The sequence below is a fragment of the Heptranchias perlo genome, chromosome 21, assembly GCF_035084215.1.
Source record: "Heptranchias perlo isolate sHepPer1 chromosome 21, sHepPer1.hap1, whole genome shotgun sequence".
NCBI lineage: Eukaryota > Metazoa > Chordata > Chondrichthyes > Hexanchiformes > Hexanchidae > Heptranchias > Heptranchias perlo.
This window is the reverse complement of record NC_090345.1, coordinates 42747404-42768351: the sequence shown is the minus strand read 5'-3', so window position 1 is coordinate 42768351 and position 20948 is coordinate 42747404. Positions and strand designations below refer to the sequence as shown.

The 20948-nt window shown below is 41.6% G+C and overlaps 1 protein-coding gene across 5 annotated transcripts; it reads right to left on the bottom strand.

Moving 5' to 3' along the window:
- Nucleotides 1-3940: 3940 nt before the first annotated feature.
- LOC137340188 (ubiquitin-conjugating enzyme E2 D4-like) lies at nucleotides 3941-20948 on the bottom strand. 5 transcript variants are annotated; one of them, XM_068002580.1, is made up of 9 exons: nucleotides 20806-20948; nucleotides 12575-12903; nucleotides 9303-9350; nucleotides 8941-9004; nucleotides 8812-8843; nucleotides 8620-8697; nucleotides 8428-8533; nucleotides 7100-7193; nucleotides 3941-5939 (listed from the first exon to the last, which is right to left on the bottom strand). In XM_068002580.1, coding segments are annotated over exons 4-9 (357 nt in total). In that variant the 5' UTR covers nucleotides 8942-9004; nucleotides 9303-9350; nucleotides 12575-12903; nucleotides 20806-20948; the 3' UTR covers nucleotides 3941-5893. The 5 variants fall into 5 exon arrangements, with proteins under 5 accessions (XP_067858681.1, XP_067858683.1, XP_067858680.1 ...); XM_068002582.1 differs by having other exon boundaries at nucleotides 12851-12903; XM_068002579.1 differs by lacking the exon at nucleotides 9303-9350.

The window sequence follows — 20948 nt, the reverse complement described above, 5'->3', positions numbered from 1 at the left end:
AATGAAATGTTGTCATTTATTGCAAGGGGAATGGAATATAAAAGTAGAGATGTTTTGCTACAGTTGTACAGGGCATTGGTGAGACCACATCTAGAATACTGTGTGCAGTTTTGGTCTCCTTATTTAAGAAAGGACATCATTGCTTTAGAGGCAGTTCAGAGAAGGTTCACTTGACTGATTCCTGGGATGAGGGGGTTATCTTATGGGGAAAGGTTGGACAAGTTGGGCCTGTATACATTAGAGTTTAGAAGAATGAGAAGAGATCTTATTGAAACATATAAGATCCTGAAGGGACTTGAAGGGGTAGATGCTGAGAGAACGTTTCCCCTTGTGGGAGAGACTAGAACTAGGGGCCACAATTTAAAAATAAGGGGTCTCCCATTTAAGACAGAGATGAGGAGAAATTTTTTAATCTCAGTGGGTCGTGAGTCTGTGGAACTCCCCTCCCCAGACAGCGGTGGAGGCAGGGTCATTGACTATTTTAAGGCTGAGTTAGATAGATTCCTGATTAACAAGGGAGTCAAAGGTTATAGTAGGTAGACGGGAAAGTACGGTTGAGGTCACAATCAGATCAGGCATGATCTTATCAAAAGGTAGAGCAGACTCGAGGGGCCGAATGGCCTATTCCTGCTCTTAATTCGTATGTTTGAATGTTTGTTGATTTGGAAATAGGCACAAGAGGAACAATTTTGAACTTTGCTGATGATGCTGAATTGGAGAGCATGGAAAACTGAGGAAGACTGGCAGGTTAGTGGATAGGTGGCAGATGGAGTTCGATGCAGAGAAATGTGAGATAGCTTCCATTTTGCAGAAACAGAGTAAAAACGTACTCTAAATGGTGATGGCCCAGAATTTGCTGTAGCCGGTCAACGAACGGCACCCGCACTTGCCCTTGCCCATTTAATCTCCATGAGACTTTGTACTGCAAGTTGCTGAAAGTGGGAGATGGAAACAGTGCGGCACCCTCTACAGGGCATCTGGGCTCTGAGTGAACAGGGCAAGCAACTGTGCATCTCCTTAACCAATCAGATTGAAGAATTGACAAGCCCCAGCTTTCTGTGGCGAGTTTAGTTTGTATCTACCACACATGTACAGGAAATTCATGCTGCTCGATGCATTTGAATGGTGAGTCACACAGTGAGGCGCTGTTTTCACGAAGCTAATGGCAGAGCGGCGCATCTTGGACAGCAACTTTCGGATTTTCACATTTAACCCGCGCATCTGCCCTCGCCTGAAGTTGCTGTGCGATTTGCGCTAAAATAATGGTGAACGTTGTTAACCTCACCATTGTTTTGACAGAAAATTCTGGGCCATTATTTTTAACGGAGTGGAGGAACAGAGAGATCTCGGTACAAATACATAGATCTTTAAAGTTAAGAGTGCAGGTAGAAAATACCATAAAAAAGGTAAATGGAACTGGGTTTTATATATAGGGGCATTGAATATAAAAGTAAGGAAGCAATGTTAAATTGGTACAAGACATTGGTTAGGCCTTAGTTGGATTATTGCATGCAGTTCAGGACACCCAATTTTAGGAAGGATATTAGAGCCATGGAAGGTGCAGTGAAGAGTAACTAGAATGATACCAAGAATGAAACATTATAATTATGGAGAATTACTTGAAAATTGGGGATTGAAAGAAAAGGCTAAGGGGGAATCTTAACGTTTTTCAAAATTATGAACAGTTTTGAGAGGGTGAACAAGGTTATCAAAAGGGTGGAAACCACAGCAAAAGACGGCTGTTATTTCTACCCATCTGCACCCCAGTTTTGGGGCTTTAGGGCAGGGATTTGAAAACACGTTTATAGTTTCAGTCCTGCAGGGTTGATGAAAACATCTTCTGCTGTGTGGAACAGGTCGGTGTTGAATAATGTAGTTTGTGATTTTGTTTTATTAAATTTGGGGCGAGACACAGAGCAATCTTGCAGAGCATTAGCCTTTTGGGAGGCTTATATCTGACTATTTCACTTCCATTAGGAAAACAAATAAACTGGATAAACACTATGATAGTGTGTAGAAAGGAATACACTTGAACAAAATGGCCTGTTCTTGTTCTATTATTTCTTAATTTAAGTAAGATGATGAGAGGCTAAGATGAATTTTCCATCACTCTTGTGATTATTCTCTACATGGCCAGCAGGGTTTGAATATCTCCATAAGTGGCCAATAATGGGCACCATACCAAGGTGCCATTTGATTGGAATACTGGCCAGTTTTAACCTGGCACCCCCCCCCCCCCCCCCCCAATTGCAGGTCTGTCTGAATTTTGCACTTTGCATTAATATAGGATTTCAGGCTAAACTCCAAATAAATCACATATGTAAATAGATTTATAGATCGAGTTTGATATGAGCCGAGATATTGGTGAGTGAATGAAGCACTTTGAAATAGAATTAGGCTTTCTGCCCCTCAACATTTACAACTGTGCTGCTGGACCTGTCATTGACAATTTAATAGGTTAGGTTTCAACAGTTATTTAAACAATGGAACCAGCTTTGAGGAAGACTTAAACTAGAATGTTTAATTACTAATACAGGTTTCTTCATTCCTCTATTACTAGCAGGACATTATAATAATGTCTTGGGATTCGAGATTCGAGATTCCATTGGCAAGGCCAGCATTTATTGCCTATCCCCTGTTGTGGTGGTGGTGGATCTTCCCCTTGCACTGTTGCTGTCCCATGATGGTAGTACCCTCACACTGGTATTAGGTAGGAAATTCCAGGATATTGATACTTTAAAGGGATGGCAACATATGTCGCAGTCAGGATGATGTGAGAGGTTGGAAGTGAAGCTGTTCGCCCAATGTTAAGCATCAACGACAACATCCCAAGATTCAAGCATTTATTGGTACAAAGCATCTATAACTCACTGAGAGTTTGGTCCTTATGCCGCTGTACTTTGGTTAAGTCCTTTCAACTAGTCCAGGGATGGCTGATATGCAACCCTTGAAGCCCAGGTAAGTCAGTCTCGTTTGTGCTTATATTTACTATTCACTGGCTTCTTCCATTTGAATTTTGGGGCCTTAGGGCTCATTGGTAGATAAATCTTAAATCAGAACACCAATATATGTTCATATCAGCAACTGGAGAGCTATGCAAATAAATTGGAACATGGATTGAAACTTTGTATGTGCCTCCGAAGCCTCTATGCAACCACGATGAGAAAACATTCTCTAATCTGCACAACGCCCCTGTTCTAATCCCAGATGGAATTTCATTAGTCATATGTGCAATCATCTTGTAAAAATCAAATCTTTACAGACAAAATACAATTAATACAAAAAAATTAAAATATACAAAATTGATCTAAATGAATTCTTTCATCCAAAGTATAAACTTAAAGGACTTTCTGAAAGGATTAATATTCTATTCAGCTCTAACTTATTAATCAAATATCCAGGAACTACAATAATTTCCCTACAGTGCACCTGAAAGCGATAAATACTAGAAAGATCCATGGGAAGTAATGTTTTTGAAAGACCCAGGTGTCAAATTTCAAAATGACATTCCAACCAACAGATTCAGACTGCTACAACTACTTTCCTTTGGTAAGATGCCCAACGTTTCCACGAGCAAAAGATTAACTCGTTGAGAATTGCAATAGGTTTGGCGCACCAAAATATGGCAAAGTCACAAGATTTCAAGTTCTATTTTTCTATTTTTTGTTCGAAACATTTTTTTTTGCAGCTATCACAGTACGAGGGCAATTAGGGATGGGCAATAAATGCTGGCCTCGCCAGCGACGCCCACATCCCGTGAACGAATAAAATAAAAAAAAACATGCATAGTTTGAAAATTCCAAAAGGCATCAGCTTTTACTACGACGTCAGAAACTAGCAGAAATACCAATATTAACACACCAGGATAAACACACACAGACGAAATACATAGAATACAAACTTAAAACTGGTTTAGCAAAGAACAGTTCCCAACTTTGACTAATTTTGTGAACTCTTTTATTTGGACAAAAAAAAAATGAAAGATGATGTCTTGTGATTTTTAGGTTTCACCAACAAGTGTTTTAAAACCACAGAGATCCACAATTAACATCCATCAGAAGCGGAGCGAAGCCTCCTCCTTGTGTTGCTTTTACAAGAAACTCCTTTCCCGTTTCATTGCTTTGCATTTTCAGCCCAGAGATAATACTATGAAAAGCCGAACTAAAACGGGCAGCGACATTGCCATAAAAAATAAGCTTTTTTTGAATGCGACTAGTTGACAATTTAATCCAGCTTCCGTACATCATGGGCCAGCCACTGTGGACATAAGTCTGAACAAAGCAAAATACTGCAGATGCTGAAAATCTGAAATAAAAAATGGAATATTATGGAAACACTCAGCAGGTCAGGTAGCACCTGTGGAGAGAGGAAGGTTGGGTTAGTGTTTCAGGTCTGATAACCCTACCTCAGAGGGTTCTGACAAAGGGTTATAAGACCTGAAACATTAACCTTACCATTTTCTGAACAAAGCATTCTGAAATGCTCAGAAAACAGACTTCTGACAAGGGTAAGGGATGGAACACATAAAAAGACATGCATATTTCTTGAAGTAAAATCAAAAATGCAAACTTCTATATGTTTCAGCAAGGATAAATATCTTTAAGACAGTCAGTCGCTGAAGCAGAAAAATTAGTGTGAGGATTTTTTTTTAAACAAAGTGCTGGTAACACATTCCAACCATTTTAATTACAAGTGCAACAGTTCAGTTTGCTGTTTAGCTAAAAGGTGCATTTTGCAGTAACATTTGATACATAAGTCTGAAGCTAACAGTTCAGTTGTGAATTCATTTTTCATAAGCATCATACAATTCATGATGTGAAATAAATTGTTTTCCATGATTCTACCTATTTCAAATAATCCACAAAAATTTTAAAGACAAAATGCCTCCTAAATTGTCTCTGCAACAGTGGTTAAAGCTTAAGGAATCCACCTAACTGAAAAATTGGTTGTGATTTCATTTACCGTTTAATGTTAAGACCATTCACAATGGCAATGTTACTTAAAATTAGATAAACACAGGCAAGCAAGGCCAACAGAGCAGGAGAGGGGGGAAAATCGATTTTGTGATCAGTGTAATGGAAAATACGCACGGGTACATTTTACCAGCGGTTACACTGTATATATGTCAAATATAAACAGCCAGCACCATCACCATATACACTTACAATTATCCCCTAATGAAAAGACATTTGAAACTAGATGAAAATAACTATTACAATTGTGACATGGTAACAAGGGGTAATTTTCAATCTGTATGATACAATATTTGATGGACCGTAGTACAAGGCTTGCTGAGTGATCCAATTAATTGCACGAGTTAAAAAACTGACTCGAAGTATAAACATCGGAATGATGCATCTCCTTCACTTCCAGTAAATGAGTTGAATGCAGCTATAATGGGCGGGTCATTATTTACATCTGTCAGTATTTGGCAACAGCAATCACTGATGGCAACCAGGTTATTCCCATGTTTTACACATATTTTGGAACAAGTGCAGCAAAGTAAAAAGAAAATGATCTCAGAAAACGTGGTGTTTGTTAATGCCAGACAAAAATGTAATGCATAGAATTACAAAGCCATTTTACCAGGGAACTGAGATCAGGATTAGCATTGGAATGCTTGTCAGAACAGGGGGAGAAAAAAACAGCATGTGGCATTTAATTAGTAAACTACTTGCCCCATTGCTCATTTGACAATTCCTGCAAAAATAGTTTGTAGTTTTGAGTATAGACACGATGAGCATGTTTTCTATTTGCACTGTTTCAACTAAAGAAAATTTACAATACTCATCACCCACAATGAATATTTATTGTGAACTGCATGGGTTCCAATTGGAAAAAAATGTTGCCACTTTTTCATCTCGTGATGGTTGTAGTACAACTGACACCAATTCTACATTGCATACTTCTGAGTCCATTCTCTTGCTTGCTTGTTGTATCTACCAAAAGTTAAAAAAAAGCAACATGAACATAGCGCAAAACACTTAATTTAAATCCTATATATCATTTTCATAAGTCCATGGGTTTGAACAGCTCTACCTTAAAAGATTTCGAACAGATCAACTTTATTAAAAGCACGTTAAATGAATAAAATCTGTTATATTTAATGCTGCTCTCAGCACTTAAACAGATGCTTCACCGCACTCAAACACAAATTTAACAGAAGGATCTGGCATAATGGAGGGGACCCCGGTGGTTAAACAAAATAGACAGATAACAGAATCTCCAAATGACTGCAATGCTGATTGTTCTGCATTCCCCCATTTGCCTACTCAATCCTCTCCAACAGCACTCATCTCCATTGGTCATGCTACCTGAATCAGCTGGCTCAGGAGCCCATTTAAACAGTGATGTGGTGACCTCCCAATAGGTTTGTTGGAAGTTAGTCCACGCTACCTTTCAGCGCTCACCTCAGTAGCTAGGGAGCCCATGGTTCAGGGGAATGTTTTAGGCCTTCTCCCTCGGACCCGTGGCTTAAGTCGTGGGCGGGTGTGTGAGAAAGCCATGAGCCTGCAGAGGAACTGATCTTGTTGATAGAATGACCGTGTTCTGAAACAAACAACAAGATAGGTGGCAGCACCGAGTCTCCCGTGGCCTCCCATTGTCTGCAACGGAATGCAGATCCACAGACAAAGAATGAGCATTGGGGGGAAGCACTGAAGGGCTGACAGGACAGCATTGATGCATACGTCAGTCTCTTCAGGGGAGGAGAAATCTTAGCTGGTCTCCCAGTAAGTCACAGAACCAGTGTGACTCTTTTCTCAGTGAAAATCAAATACATCGCAATTTATGGCGCCTAGCCAGACGCACCAAAGGTTCCCAAAATGCCTGTTTTCAAGAATCCAGAGGTTAACAAAAGGAAGGTGCATCAAATTTGCAATAGAAAGTTTTTTCCCTCCACTTTATTTAAGCAATAGTGTTCACAGGCACTTCTCCAATTAGCTTTATAACATCCACACAATTTAACCAATTTACCAGCACATTTATCCCTTATTAGCTTTATCCCTTTTTGATGAAGCTATAAATTTATCAAACTTTTTTTTCAGTTGATTAAACAGTTTTCTTACGTGATGGTGGCAATTCTACAGACATTACTTACTTTTCCTTATCTGTTTTGTACATGTGTGCAATTTCTGGAACCAGTGGATCATCAGGATTAGGATCGCACAACAGCGAGCAAATAGACAATAAAACTGTCAGGAAAGAAGAAAAATGCCCATTACTCTCCAGTGTACTTTGCAAGCCAGAGTAATTATTGAAAAACAAGCTGCACACATTTAGTTGGTGTAATTAACTAAGACACTGTACCAGACTAAAACCGTATGTGTAAAAGAAAGCAAAGGGCTTGCATTTATGTAGCAGCTTTCAGGTCTCCAGGACATTCCAAAATTCTTCACGGCCAATGAAGTACTTTTGAAGTGTAGTCACTGTGGTTAAGTGGGCAAACATGGCAGCCCATTTGTGCAGAGCACAGTCTCACAAACAGCAATGAGATTAATGACCAGTTATTCTGTTTAAATGATTTTGGTTGAGGGATAAATGTTGGCTAAGGACACCAGGAGAACTCTCCTGCTTTTCTTCGAATAGTGCCATGGGATCTTTTACGTTCACCTCAGAGGACAGACAGGGCCTGGGTTGAACATCTCATCTGAAAGATGGCACCTCCAACAATGCAGCACTCTCTCAATATTGCAGTGAATAGGAGAATAAAAATGAAAGACCCTCAAGTCAGGTCTATAATAAAAGAAATTTAGCACAGGAGGCATTTCGCCCATTGTGCCTGTGCTAGAACATTCACCAGGGCAATCTACTGTAATCCCAGTTCCTGATCCCTTTATTCCTTTTCTATTTTCTTTCTCCATCTGACTCTGCTCTAAGTAATACTTTAGTTTCTGCCTCAATAGCTATTTATGGTAAAGCACTCCATCTTCTAATAACTCTGGGAAATAGTCCTATAACTTCCCCCTTCATTCTTTTGATAATCCTCAGTGTCTACGGCCCTCGTACCAATTCATGCCAGATCAGGTACAGCACGGATCGAATTTCCAAAGTAAAATCTCCCCCCCATTCTGCTCCAACATGCGCCTTAAACCTCTGAACATTAATGTGACCTTTCCTCCTCTTATACCAGGTGTCAATGTGGCCTCAGTAAGTAGCCTTGCCAGTTGAATGCCAAATTTATATTCTGTGACTAAAGAACCATCAAGGGGGTGAATTGAGGCTGGCAAGATATCAGAGGACATCTCTCATTAGTCTGAGCTTAGTTTGAAACCAGGTCTCTAAATTTCAACTGGTGTCCTTCAGTTTTCAAGTGTTTACTTTGAACAAAAAAGTTTATTGAAAGTACAAAACTAAAAGGACACATTACGAACATGAAAAGGATTCACTCAAACAGTATTCTTAAAATACCAAGAACATTGGCCCTACCTTTTGATATCGTTAATGCTGGTGACCACTGTGACCGCAGAATATCAAGACATATACTGCCATTGCTGTTTATGTTTGGATGATATATTTTTGTTGTAAATGCAACCTTTAAGTATAAAAAGTTACCATTACATTCAGAGAAAAGTTCCCTTTTCCCCTCCCAAAGTGCAGAATGTCTTAAATGCAAGTTACCTTTGGTGGTTTAAAAGGGTAATCTGTGGGGAACTGAATTGCAAGAAAGAAAACTCCTCCCTGATATGGGCTGTCATACTGGGGGAGGGGGGGTTGGGGAAGAAGAAAAACAAACCCACGTGTGAAACACATCCATGATTTTTTTTTAAAAACTTCAACAAAATGTAAAATAAAGATTTATGAGCTACTCACAGGTCCCATTATAGTGGCTTGCCAAGCGAACACTAAACATTGAAGGCAAGAGATATTAAGCAACATTTAGAACACAGACTCTGTCAAAAAATATTTTAAAAGTGTAATTCTTGAAAAAAAAACCCTTACTATCATCTCCCGCTGGACCTGCCGAACACTGTGCTGGTGGGTCTCGTTGCAAGTCTTTTAGTTCCTAAATGATCAGAAGAAAAAAAAATCATTGTTACTGCAGCAAAATCACCTCCCGTGCAGAAAAATTGCTAACATTTACACAGCTTTCTAAAGTACCTGCCGAACAAAGTACCTGACACGTTAGGCAGAGAGCGTGGTTTACACAAGCTTAGCTGCAAGATTTTTGAGCGATGTCGGGGAAAAAAAAACACTGCTTACATTTGAATTAAAATACAAACTAAGAATTTGGACCCGATTCAAATTCCCGAGGCTGAAGAGTAAATACGGTGTCAAGAAATCTAAGACTTGGTAATACTCACATCACACTATGCCATATGCTGAGGACCAAAACAGCAACAGCATCAATGCTGAATTAAAAAGAAACACAGTGATGCATAGCAAGACTACACAACACAGCAATACTGAAAAATGAGAGATGCGCACAATGGAAAAGAACCCAAACAAGTTAGTTTTCAATTGAATGTGCATCAACTTCAAGTTGATATTTTTGTCAATTTAAACATAATAAATGTTATACTCATTAGTATCTAAATAAATGTTATCTTCAGAATTAATTTCCCAGGATTTTCACAATGCATTTAGTCCAATAGTAGCTGTACAAATGTCATATAATGATTATATGGATTCCAAATGCAGGTACCTGACTAAGGGTCTACAATATATGTACTGTGCATGTTTGCTATCTTTCAACACAATCACATAGGGAAGAGAGGAGACACGAGAGTAAAGACAACAAGCTTTTCTTGCTACACTAATGAGTTTTAAGTGTTACAAAGGGTAACTGTGCAACAGCAATTTTGCTCCACCCACAAGCTGCCTTCCCCATGTGCAAGTCTTGAAGTGGTATTTATGCCCATCACAAACTGACCAATTTTTTTGGGCCTACTTGTAAACAAAACCAATTTCTTTTAGTGCCTAATTGTGATCAGTGTTCAATAAAGTTCCAAGTGGTAGGAATCGAAGACACCTGGCAATTTGCCTATACATTATAGAAAAATACATATTACTGAGATAAATACTGGAGAGTATTCTCATTGCTAACAAAGTTAGGCAAACATAAAATTTCAGTCTCTAGTTCGAAGTACAATACTGACACCCCATCTTAGAAATGTAAATATTTGTAAACGGGGGAAAGGAACTCTGGTGTTTGATTTGCACAATTTTCAAATCAAATCTTACCACAATCAGACATTACTTTGAGTTTTGTGAAGACCAGTCCAGCACAATGAATGTGGTTTTTTTATATTTAATCAGTAGATCTCCCTGGTGTCGCTCATGATTATTCTGGGACATAGATCAGGAAGTGGAGCAGTTGGATAGGAACGATGCACATGCAGAGGAGTAAAACTTTTGCTCAGGCAATGCAACATGGATCAAGGAACAGAGCTGTTGGGTACAGTAGGAGCAAGAGTGGGACACAAGGGCCTAGTTGAAGCAGGGATGGAGCGGGTTTGGTTTCCTGTTATTTGGCAACTGGGAATGGCAAAGTCCAGCACTTGAGGTAAGCAGAGGCTTTCTGAACATTGAGGCTAAGGGTCGAGTTGTTCCAGAGACTGATGGTGAGAATAGCAGGTTCAATTCTCTACAACACACTATGTTCGCACGTGCGTGTGCACACAATTGCTCACAGAAGTTGGATTTTAAATGGATTTATAAGGACAAAAGTGTTATGCCATGTAATATACAATGTAGTGTTCTGCTAAAGAGAGGCTGAGTCAATTTTTTAGAAATCTCACTAAGTAAGTAAAGGCGAGCTCAGGTCACTCAAGAGTAACTCTTGTTTGCTCAGGGAAGTTTGCAAATTGCAAAGTTCTTATCTGTTTCGGCTCCAGGTCAGTAGCACTCAGTACAAAGTATTTGTTTTCTTCTTTAAATAAAATAGCTTTGCGTCTGTAACAAATGAAATGGAATGGCAGCCGTATTCATGCTATTTTTACTAGTACAAGCCCTTGTATTATAGTTATTAACATTGTTTTCCTCCCAGAGTTACCTCACATATAGTTGAAAAGTTTATGCATTACTCTTGTTTTTAGTGGGACCAGGTCTTCTCATTGCCAGATCTGGAGAGTAGTACGGCTTACGAACAAGTCCAGCATGTTCAGAACATGGTCAGCCTTGTAGATCAGAGTGTGCTGCACGTATCCTCCCCAACTCTGAAATGTGGCGTTCAAACTCAGTTGCATGCTGGCAGTTGTAGCCCAGTGTGCTTGAAAAAAGTTCATTTGGGGGACTGCAGTCTACTTCCTGATCAAGCCTATTTATTTAGGGTGTCTGATAGCTGGCCCAGTGACAGGCGTAAGAACCCAGGTGTCTGAAAGAGATGCAGGCCTTCAGGCAAACATTTCTTAAGATTTCAAGCACTTAACAGGCAACTCTAAAGGTAATGGTTTTATTGTCAATAATACCTCTTTTCTGAATGCTTGACCTTGATTTGCAGCTCTTGTACATACTTGTTAGGTTTGCAGCATGTTCAGTTCTGATTTGTTGCTGTTTTATGAATGACATTTTAGCCAATCAGGTGCAGGAGTGACACACTTTGCAAGCGTGAGGGGTGCACCACATACAATCTCCCGTGGCATTGCTCAGAGTCAGAGGATATGCTGTTTTATAATGATACACACACAATGGAGGCTAGTGGGCTGGGACGCTCTGGAAGTAGGGGGAAAAGAAGGAAACAGAGCACAGGAGAGAGATGGGTACTGAAAACACCAAGGGGAAATTTTTTTTTTTGGAGGGGGGGGGGGGGTTGTGCTGAGAGAAAAAGAACACTGAGGATGTACAGCTAGAAGCAGTCCAGGACACATGGCTGGGCCTCAAATACAGGCCCTGGTCTGGGAGAGGCCAGGCCCAGAAATTAAGCAGTGGCACCAGCTGACAGCAGAAGGGAGGTGTTCCACCAGAAATGAGCACGAGCAGAAACGTCAGGCAGCGAAGATACAGCTGAAGAGACATTATTCTTCATTTAGGATTAGAGTCAAAATCTTGTATTTGCACGCAAGAGCTGCTAAACTTAGTTAACTTGGCAGCCTTTTTGTTTTAAAAAGTTGCTTATATTCAATACAGCCTAGCGTAATCATTATGAAACAAAAAGCAAATTATTGTAGCTGTCAAAGTCTAGCAGAATGAAATGGAGATGTGAAAGCGACTGATAAAACCAGGGAGCAAACTGCAAGACTAATTTAATCAAGAAGTTCAGATGACAACAAATAGAAGACTGCCACTTGAGTGATTCAAGTGGTCATTTAAATCCCAGGATTGTAAACTGTACTGGTAAGGAACATTGCAAAACTTGTCCAATATACTAGTTTACAATGCAAATCAAGGATGTACAAATCCAGTGATGAACAAATCAACATTTTGGGAATTCAGATGTATTCAGCTGACAGGTATTTAAGGAAAAAGTGATGTGCAGGTACAGGAGACCAAGAATTTCACATTTAAAGTATTTCCTTACAGTAACATTCTTGCTAATGGGATGAACTACAGCAAATTTTACAAAACAAAATACTGTATTGTACATCTCCCCAATAGCTCAGTTGGTAAAGGCAGAGTTTGACTGAGCTATACCTACCAGAATGTCCCAGATTCGATTCCCAGTCTGTGCTGAGTTAGCTGATCTCAGCCGGGGTGGCAGGAGGGGCCCTCAGCACCCATGGGCTAGGGAAGGGTAAAATCAGCCAGGGTTCCAGGTCCTGATCAGTATTCCCCCTGCTGTAAAGTGCGTGTGTGGACAGGATCGGGCTCAGCTGTGATGCCCCCTACTGTCGAACAGCTTGCCAACACCCACTGTCTAGGTTCACATATGAAGAATGACCACTTGAGCGAGGTATCGGGTGGTGACCAGTACCTGTTGAACTGTACCCCAGCATGAGTCAGTGCCTTCAGTAGAGGGAGTGATAACTGGAGAGGAAAAATAAGTTTATAAAAACATATTGTACAAAAATAAGGAGCTTCATCCTTAATTTCCAATGCTGCTGGTAGAATCAAACGATACTCTACCTAGTTAGTAAAAGTGATTTAATTTTTTTTCTGTGTAAATTCCAGCAGAGTGACACTCCTGCTACCTTGCCTAGGCTGCCATTTCCAGTGTAGGCAGGCTGAGCAGATTGCTGCTGTGTGTTTGGCCACCTGCAGCCTGACCCCATTTCACAGGCTACTCTAAAGGACCTGGACAGATGTGAAAGGTCCACTCACTGTTTCAAACAAGTTAATCTGAAAAGAGGCAGAGCCAAGTGAGTTACAGGTGCACTACAGTACCCTCAATTGGAACAAAGGTATAACGTATCAAAATGATTAAATCACATTTTTCTGATGTTGTGTGTCTTAAATGGGAGCACTAATCCTGCTATTAAGATGTGGATGAATGGAGCAAACTGCAGCTTGACCCCATTATCAAAACTGTGACGGAAACGAGACTACACCTGTCATCGATCACAAGAAGATCAGCTACATTAGAGAAAGATGCCCTATTTAAAATTCAAAAGCCACCTTCAAGGAATTTATAATGCAGCATATACAGTTTAAATGAAGTCAACTGAAATTCTAGTGTGAGACTGCTCAAGTACCCAAACAACCTGACTCAAATCATTTGCCAAAAATGTCGTATCCCAGGTCTCCATTAGTAATAAACCACATTTCAATATAGATTGACTCTCTCATATCACAGTGGTTCCGCCTGTAAAAACAGGCAAACCAACTTCTACATGACTTATTCGTGCCAGCAAGTCGACCAGTAGATACATAGCCTAACCAAGCACCAATAAAACAAAACAATGTTTAACCATGTACTAGTTGATCTCCTGTGGCGTTGCTTATGGCAAGTGAGAAGAAACATGCTTTATAAGAATCGGGACATTATACCACTTGGCAGTGTACGAAAAATGAATGCAGTCTCTCGTGGTGATAACAGGCTGGTGCTACAGGGGTAATAAAAACAGAAAATGCTGCAAACACTCAGCAAGTCAGGAAGCATCTGTGGAGAATGAAACAGAGCTAACGTTTCAGGTCGATGACCCTTTGTCAGAACTGAAAGAAGTTGAAGATAAAAGTTTTAAAGCAAGTAACAGAGCCAGGCAAAGGAGGGGAGGAAAGAATAAAAGGGAAGCTCTGTGATAAGATAGAGGGCATGAGTGATTAAATGACAAAAGGGATGACGGTGCAAGGCAAGGAGCGTGGTAATGGGACATGTAAATAAACAAAATATAGGTATAGAGGAGCTGTAACAGTTATCAGAACCACTACCAGCACCTGCTGTCTGAAAAATGGGAGCTGGAAATGGTGCTGCTGTTGCCATTTACAGCTCCTTTAGACTCATCTTTTGTTTCTTTACCACCCTCCTTGCCTTGCACCATCATCCCTGTTGTCATTTAATCAATCCTGCCCTTCACCTTACACAGACCTTCCCCTTTGTTCCTTCCTTCCTACCCACCCACCCAACTTTGCCTGGCTCTGTTACTTAGAACTGTTTTATCTTCAACTTCTTCCAATTCTGACAAAGGGTCATCATCCCGAAATGTTAACTCTGTTTCTTTCTCCACAGATGCTGCCTGACTTGCTGAGTATTTCCAGCATGTTCTGTTTTTATTTCAGATTTCCAGCATCTGCAGTATTTTGCTTTTGATTTGGTGCTACAAAGGGCTGGGAAGGTATGGGAGGATGCAATTCAGAACACTGAGGAAGCCAGGGCAGTGACTGGGGGCTTGGGCAAAAAGTTATGGGGAGCCATGCTTGTTGACGAACAGTGCGTTAAGTATAGTGGTTTTAAAAACTGTGTGTGTTACCAATTTGTCCCATTTTCTCGACCTTTTTCCCCAGGAGGGCCTCTCACTGCTTTAGCTATTCACATATTCTCTGTTTAACATCTTCAATTTCATTTATACTTCTTTCCATTGTCTGGAGAAGTCCTTTGACATTATCTAACATTGTTCTTTTAGCATCTGTTTGCTGGCTTTTTTTCTTCTCCTCCTCCCCGCCCTGATTTTATTAAAATGCTTCTTTGTGAAGTTCTGAAGGAGGACCTGGCCAAAAACATCGACCCACCTGTTCTCTCCATGTAAGCTGGCTGATCTGCTAATGTGGTTCCAGCGATTGCAGTTTTTGGCTTTTCATTTATTTTGTTGCACTTACAGTTGCTGTAGCTATTGATAAAGTGTCAATCATGTTCTAATAACCCAATTAGGTGCAAAGATACACCTAGAATAAATTTGCCTCGGCCAGCCAAATTGACTTTGATTCAGCATTACAGGAAAGTGCACTAAATACAATTATATACAATAGAGATTGATAAATAGATATTAGTCCTTTACAAACTGTAATAGGATTTCCAAAATTAAACATTACTGCAATCTAGGACTTTGATAAAGAAGTGTTTAACAATGTACACTTGGATTTATAATATTTCATAATCTTTTTATAAAAGTTTACATCTATGATGTAAAAATTTACATCTTCTATAATGTAAAACAAAAAATACTTTACACGCGAGTGACTTAAAAAAAAAACTGCCATTCAAATAATGACATTCTACTGGGCCATCTATATCTGAAGTGCTGTGGATAGAAAACGTCTCGTGGCTTAAACATCTCCACAAATGGGACATACAATATAACTGATGGTTACTATCATGAGCGAAGACATCTTAGGAGAAGAGAGTTTATATTTTTGGTGAAATTTGTGCTCAATTAAGGTAATGAATGTCAGTCTGCGGAATGGAACACATTTACTTGGGATCACGCATTCACAGATACAGAGTAAAGCTCTCTATTCTGCTCCAACATCCCCGGAACCCAGCCTTAGAAGGCCACAAACCTACTGCACCCTTCAGTCCTTTGCAAAAGTTTTTAATAAAATTATGGTTAGTACCTCTATCAGCATCTTCAGTGATCTGGGATGCATACCATCTCAACAGATGATTTTTCTACCAGCAGTCACATAAGCTTTAATATTTTATTTTTGAACATTTATCGCCAGTCGGGGCTCTTCCACGTCAGGTACTCTTACAGTTCAACTTTCAACTTCCACTGTAAAAGCTGAGACAGAATACTTATTAAGCATCTCTGGCAATCCCTGTCAAAAACAAGGTGGCCCCTTTGTCTCTATATGGTCCCATCCTTTGACTATCCTTTTGCTTACGTGTTTATAAAAACCCTTGTCAAGTTGACTGCCAGTCTTCTTTCATACTCCATCTTTATAAGGTTTATCAAATGCCTCTTTAGAAAAAAAAACTTAAATTTTGGTCTAAGCTCCCTTTTTATCTGTAGAATCCCAGCTTATGCAACCCCCTTACTTGAACTCAGAATGTATTTAACCTGTACCATATCCATGTGCTGTATTTAAACATCTCCCACTGTTGGTCCACTGTTTGATTTGCCCTTTTTTTAAAAAATGAGATAATCTGGGCCAGGTCCCATTTCACTCCAATAAAACTAACTAATTGCCAGTCCAACATTTTTATCTTTGACTCCTCTTTCTTTATCTATTTTCTATTTTCAATATGAATCTAATTAGTTAAGGTCACTGTTCTCCAAGCGTACTCACTCCTACCTTCAGGTTGCTTTCTTGTTCTGCTTTGCTACCCAGAACTCTGCATCTTTGTTGGATTTCTTTTGGTAACACGAACCCTTCCCTATTTCGACCTCAAACTAATGTCTCATCTCAGCCTATCATAAGACAGTCAAGTATTTTTTATTAATTCATGGGATGTGGACATTGCTGGCAAGGCCAGCATTTATTGCCCATCCCTAATGGCCCTTGAGAAGGTGGTGGTGAGCCGCCTTCTTGAACCGCTGCAGTCCGCATGGTGAAGGTTCTCCCACAGTGCTGTTAGGTAGGGAGTTCCAGGGTTTTAACCCAGTGACAATGAAGGAACGGCGATATATTTCCAAGTCGGGATGGTGTGTGACTTGGAGGCGAACGTGCAGGTGGTGTTGTTCCCATGTGCCTGCTGCCCTTGTCCTTCTAGGTGGTAGAGGTCGCGGGTTTGGGAGGTGCTGCAGTGCATCCTGTAGATGGTTCACACTGCAGCTGCGGTGCGCTGGTGAAGGGAGTGAATGTTTAGGGTGGTGGATGGGGTGCCAATCAAGCGGGCTGCTTTGTCCTGAATGGTGTTGAGCTTCTTGAGTGTTGTTGGAGCTGCACTCATCCAGGCAAGTGGAGAGCATGCCATCACACTCCTGACTTGTGCCTTGTGGATGGTGGAAAGGCTTTGGGGAGTCAGGAGATGAGTCACACACTACAGAATACCCAGCCTCTGACCTGCTCTTGTAGCCACAGTATTTATGTGGCTGGTCCAGTTAAGTTTCTGGTCAATGGTGATCCCCAGGATGTTGATGGTGGGGGATTCGGGGATGGTAATGCCGTTTAATGTCAAGGGGAGGTGGTTAGACTCTCGTTGGAGATGGTCATTGCCTGGCACATGTCTGGCGCGAATGTTACTTGCCACTTTCAGCCCAAACCTAGATGTTGTCCAGGTCTTGCTGCATGCGGGCTCGGACTGCTTCATTATCTGAGGGGTTGCGCATGGAACTGAACACTGTGCAATCAAGTCCTCCAGTCAGAACCCTTTGACCGTCTACCTTATTTTTTCCTTCACTATCTTTTTCTTTAACCTCTCTATCTGCCCTAAGCTACATCTCTCCATACGTCCCTTAAACTTACTATTTTAGACAACTGTGCCCCATAACCCCTCCCAAACTTGCTCCATGACTTGTTCATCTCCATCTTGTACGAGTTTAAATCAGCCCTATTTACATTTTCTGCCAGGTTATGGGCACCAGTTTGGCTTTGTGAAACCCATCTCATCTATAGAGCTTCCCCACCCCAGAAATCTGAAACCATCCCTTCCACATCTGGCAATTGGTGTCCAACCTGCTTCTCTCAAACCGGCCTAGTGGGAGAAATCCTGAGATTACTACCCTGCAGGTCCTTTTCTTCGCTAATGTCCAAACCATCAAACTCTTTTTGGATGATCTGTATTCTGCACTTCCCTAGACCACTGGTTCCAAAGAGAACCTCAAGCTGAAATTGATCACTCCACCCGCGCGCGCCCGCCCCCAAACCCACCAATCACCACCTTCCAGAATATTCTCCACTCACTCCACTACATCCCTTACCATGACATTGGAAGGGAAAAAACCATATGGGGATCCTGGTTACAGCTGCAGAAAAAGCTATTTATCCTTCTAATAATAGAATTCCCTATAACTACTGCTTGCCTTTTTATGACAGCATTACTTCTCATCTGGATGACTACTTGGTCCACAGAACCATGATATTGGTTGCAATTCCTCCCACCTGCAGCATTGTATAGCCATCAGACAACTTCAGACCAGTCAGCGTTTTTTGCACTACCCCAACGCCAATCCTGCACTCCCCATGGGGGATGGTCACTCAGATATCTTTCTCTCACACTCACTATTCCTCTCTAGATGTGCAGTGACAAAATTCATAGTGTGTGTTCCTCCTGCCACGTAGTGTGGACTGTTTCTAACCATTTCTTAAAGTGAGCAATTTCGAGCTTGAGCAAGTCTACCTGGAGACACTGCTTGCATCTGTGGTTTTCCTGGACATTCATGGGTTCCAGAAATTCTCACAGCATGTACGTTCCACACATTACTCATTTCCACTGCCCCGCCACACTAAATGTACCCAGGAACAAAAATAAAGTAGTTTTGTGCCAACTCCGAATCAACGTCCCATAGAACCATAGAAAAGATACAGCACAGAAGGGGGCCATTCACCCATCGTGTCTGCACCGGCTCGAAGAACAACCAGGTGCCCATTCTAATCGCACCTTCCAGCACCCGGTCCGTAGCCCTGCAGCTTACATCACTTTAGGTGCAGGTCCAGGTATTTTTTTTTATAAAAGAGTTGAGGGTCCCTGCCTCTACCACCAACTTGGGCAGCGAATTCCAAACACCCACCACCCTCTAGGTTAAAAAAAGCTTTTCCTCATGTCCCCTCTAATCCTTCTGCCAATCAGCTTAAATCTATGTCCTCGAGTAAAACTCCCTCGAGCTCATTCTGATGCTTTCTCATAACTCAAATGCCTCTTGCTGGTATAATGTACTCATTCCAGTTCAGGCCAAATTCCCTCTGCTCACTCTACTGTCCTCTTGACCTGGCAGTCCTGGAGTGGGGCCTGAACCTACAACCTTCAGGATGACTTCAAATTGAAACAGACTAATACTGACATCATGCAACAAGCGTAGCATCTCTGAAATGATTGTGAAAAGTTACAGGTTACAAAAGCAAATGAACATTAGAATGCAGAATATTCAGATCACATGATTTCCCAAACGATGGTAACGCATCTCTCCCATAAGCAATATTAGGTCTGTGAAACCACCAGTTGTAGTTTAATGTACTGAAAGGTATACTTTTGTAGAGTGAAAAGTGCTAAGAAATGCTAGCACTTCAACAAGTTAAGAAATCAGCTTTTTTCTCACAGCTCAATTCTTCCTTAAGTTGCATTCTAATGTGGTTTCCACAATGACAAAAGAGCATCAGCAGTCCAGTGATATGGCCAGATGTTTCTCAAAGAAACTATATTTCGATTTTGTTTTCCCAAATAGTAAAATTTATCCTCACTGCTCTGGCACATTGATTTTTTTTGGGGGGGTAGATCTTATAATAGCCTGGTGCACCTCCAGCCCATGACATCTGACAGTACTAGTGCTGTCTGCAGAGTGGGATTAGGTCGCGAGTGAAAACAAGCAGCAACACACTCACGTTTAAACAGTGACCTAGACAAGGTAACAGGAGCAACATGGCAGTTCATTTCATAATCTTAAAATCTGCATCAGGTTGTTGGCAGCAGAAATGGAAATGTTACTAATTTTGCCACCCATTAAGGAATATTGCTCCTTCAACATGACACAGTCTTTACACTTCAAATGCAGCCTCATCAAACTTGGCATCACAGCAATCACCACAGTGAGCACCTTCACTGTATAACATTTCATACACTGGTTCGAACACAAAACACCCTTTCAGTTTTTCTTTCCCCCCCCCCCCCAAAAAAAAATCCAATTTCAAGCTGCCCATAATCTTCTCTCACATGTTGGCAAGTGTCTGAGGAGAAAGTGATCAGGAGAATGAAAAAAGTTCATGACCCACTGCACCCATGGAGGGGAGGGGAGGGAAAGGGAAAACTTTTCCTATCCTTGAGTTGGACGCAGAAACAGTTCTGTTGTCCTCAATCTGGGAAAGGTTTTATTCTGGGTGAATAATAATCATGAGCAACATTTCCTGTGGGCTTGGTAAAGGGTGTCAGGAGAGGGTGGTGTTTGTGGCAGGAACCGGTGACACGGTTTCGGGACGGTGCTTCTCCCGGATCGATGGAAATAAAAACGTGGACCATTTTAAAATAACTCTCCAGGCGCAATTCATACCCAATTCAAGGGACGGTTGGCCTGGAGAGGCCTCATACTTTAACCCGAGGCCCCCCGCATACCAGGCGCCAGCTGCCCCGGCCCCTTTGTGAGATCCGCCGGACGCGGCTCATTATCCCCCTGCGTCGCAATAAAACCTTTCAACCCGGCTCCTGAGGTTCACACTCGGCCGCCCGCGGGCCTCGGGCTCATGAGCAGGACGGGGTGGCGATGGAGGCCGAAACACTCGAGCACCGAGAACAATACACAGAGAGCCTTCATACCCCCCCGCCGCCACCCTCAACGATGAGAGCGCGGACCGCGGCCGGCGGATGTGTCCCTTCTGTCCGCTGAGCGGCCAACTCGAGGCCGAGGCCCAGAGCCGGGCCCGCGCTCCGTGACCAGGTGAAGGTTGATGCGGGGCGACCCTTACCTTCTCTATCCGCCTCTTGGCCATGATGTGGAGGGAAGAAGAGCCGGGAGCCGGGAGCGGGGAGCGGATTCCTGTCACTAAACCAGGACACTGTCGCCTCCCCCTCTCACACTCTGTTTCCGGTTTCAGGTTGACAAGGAAAC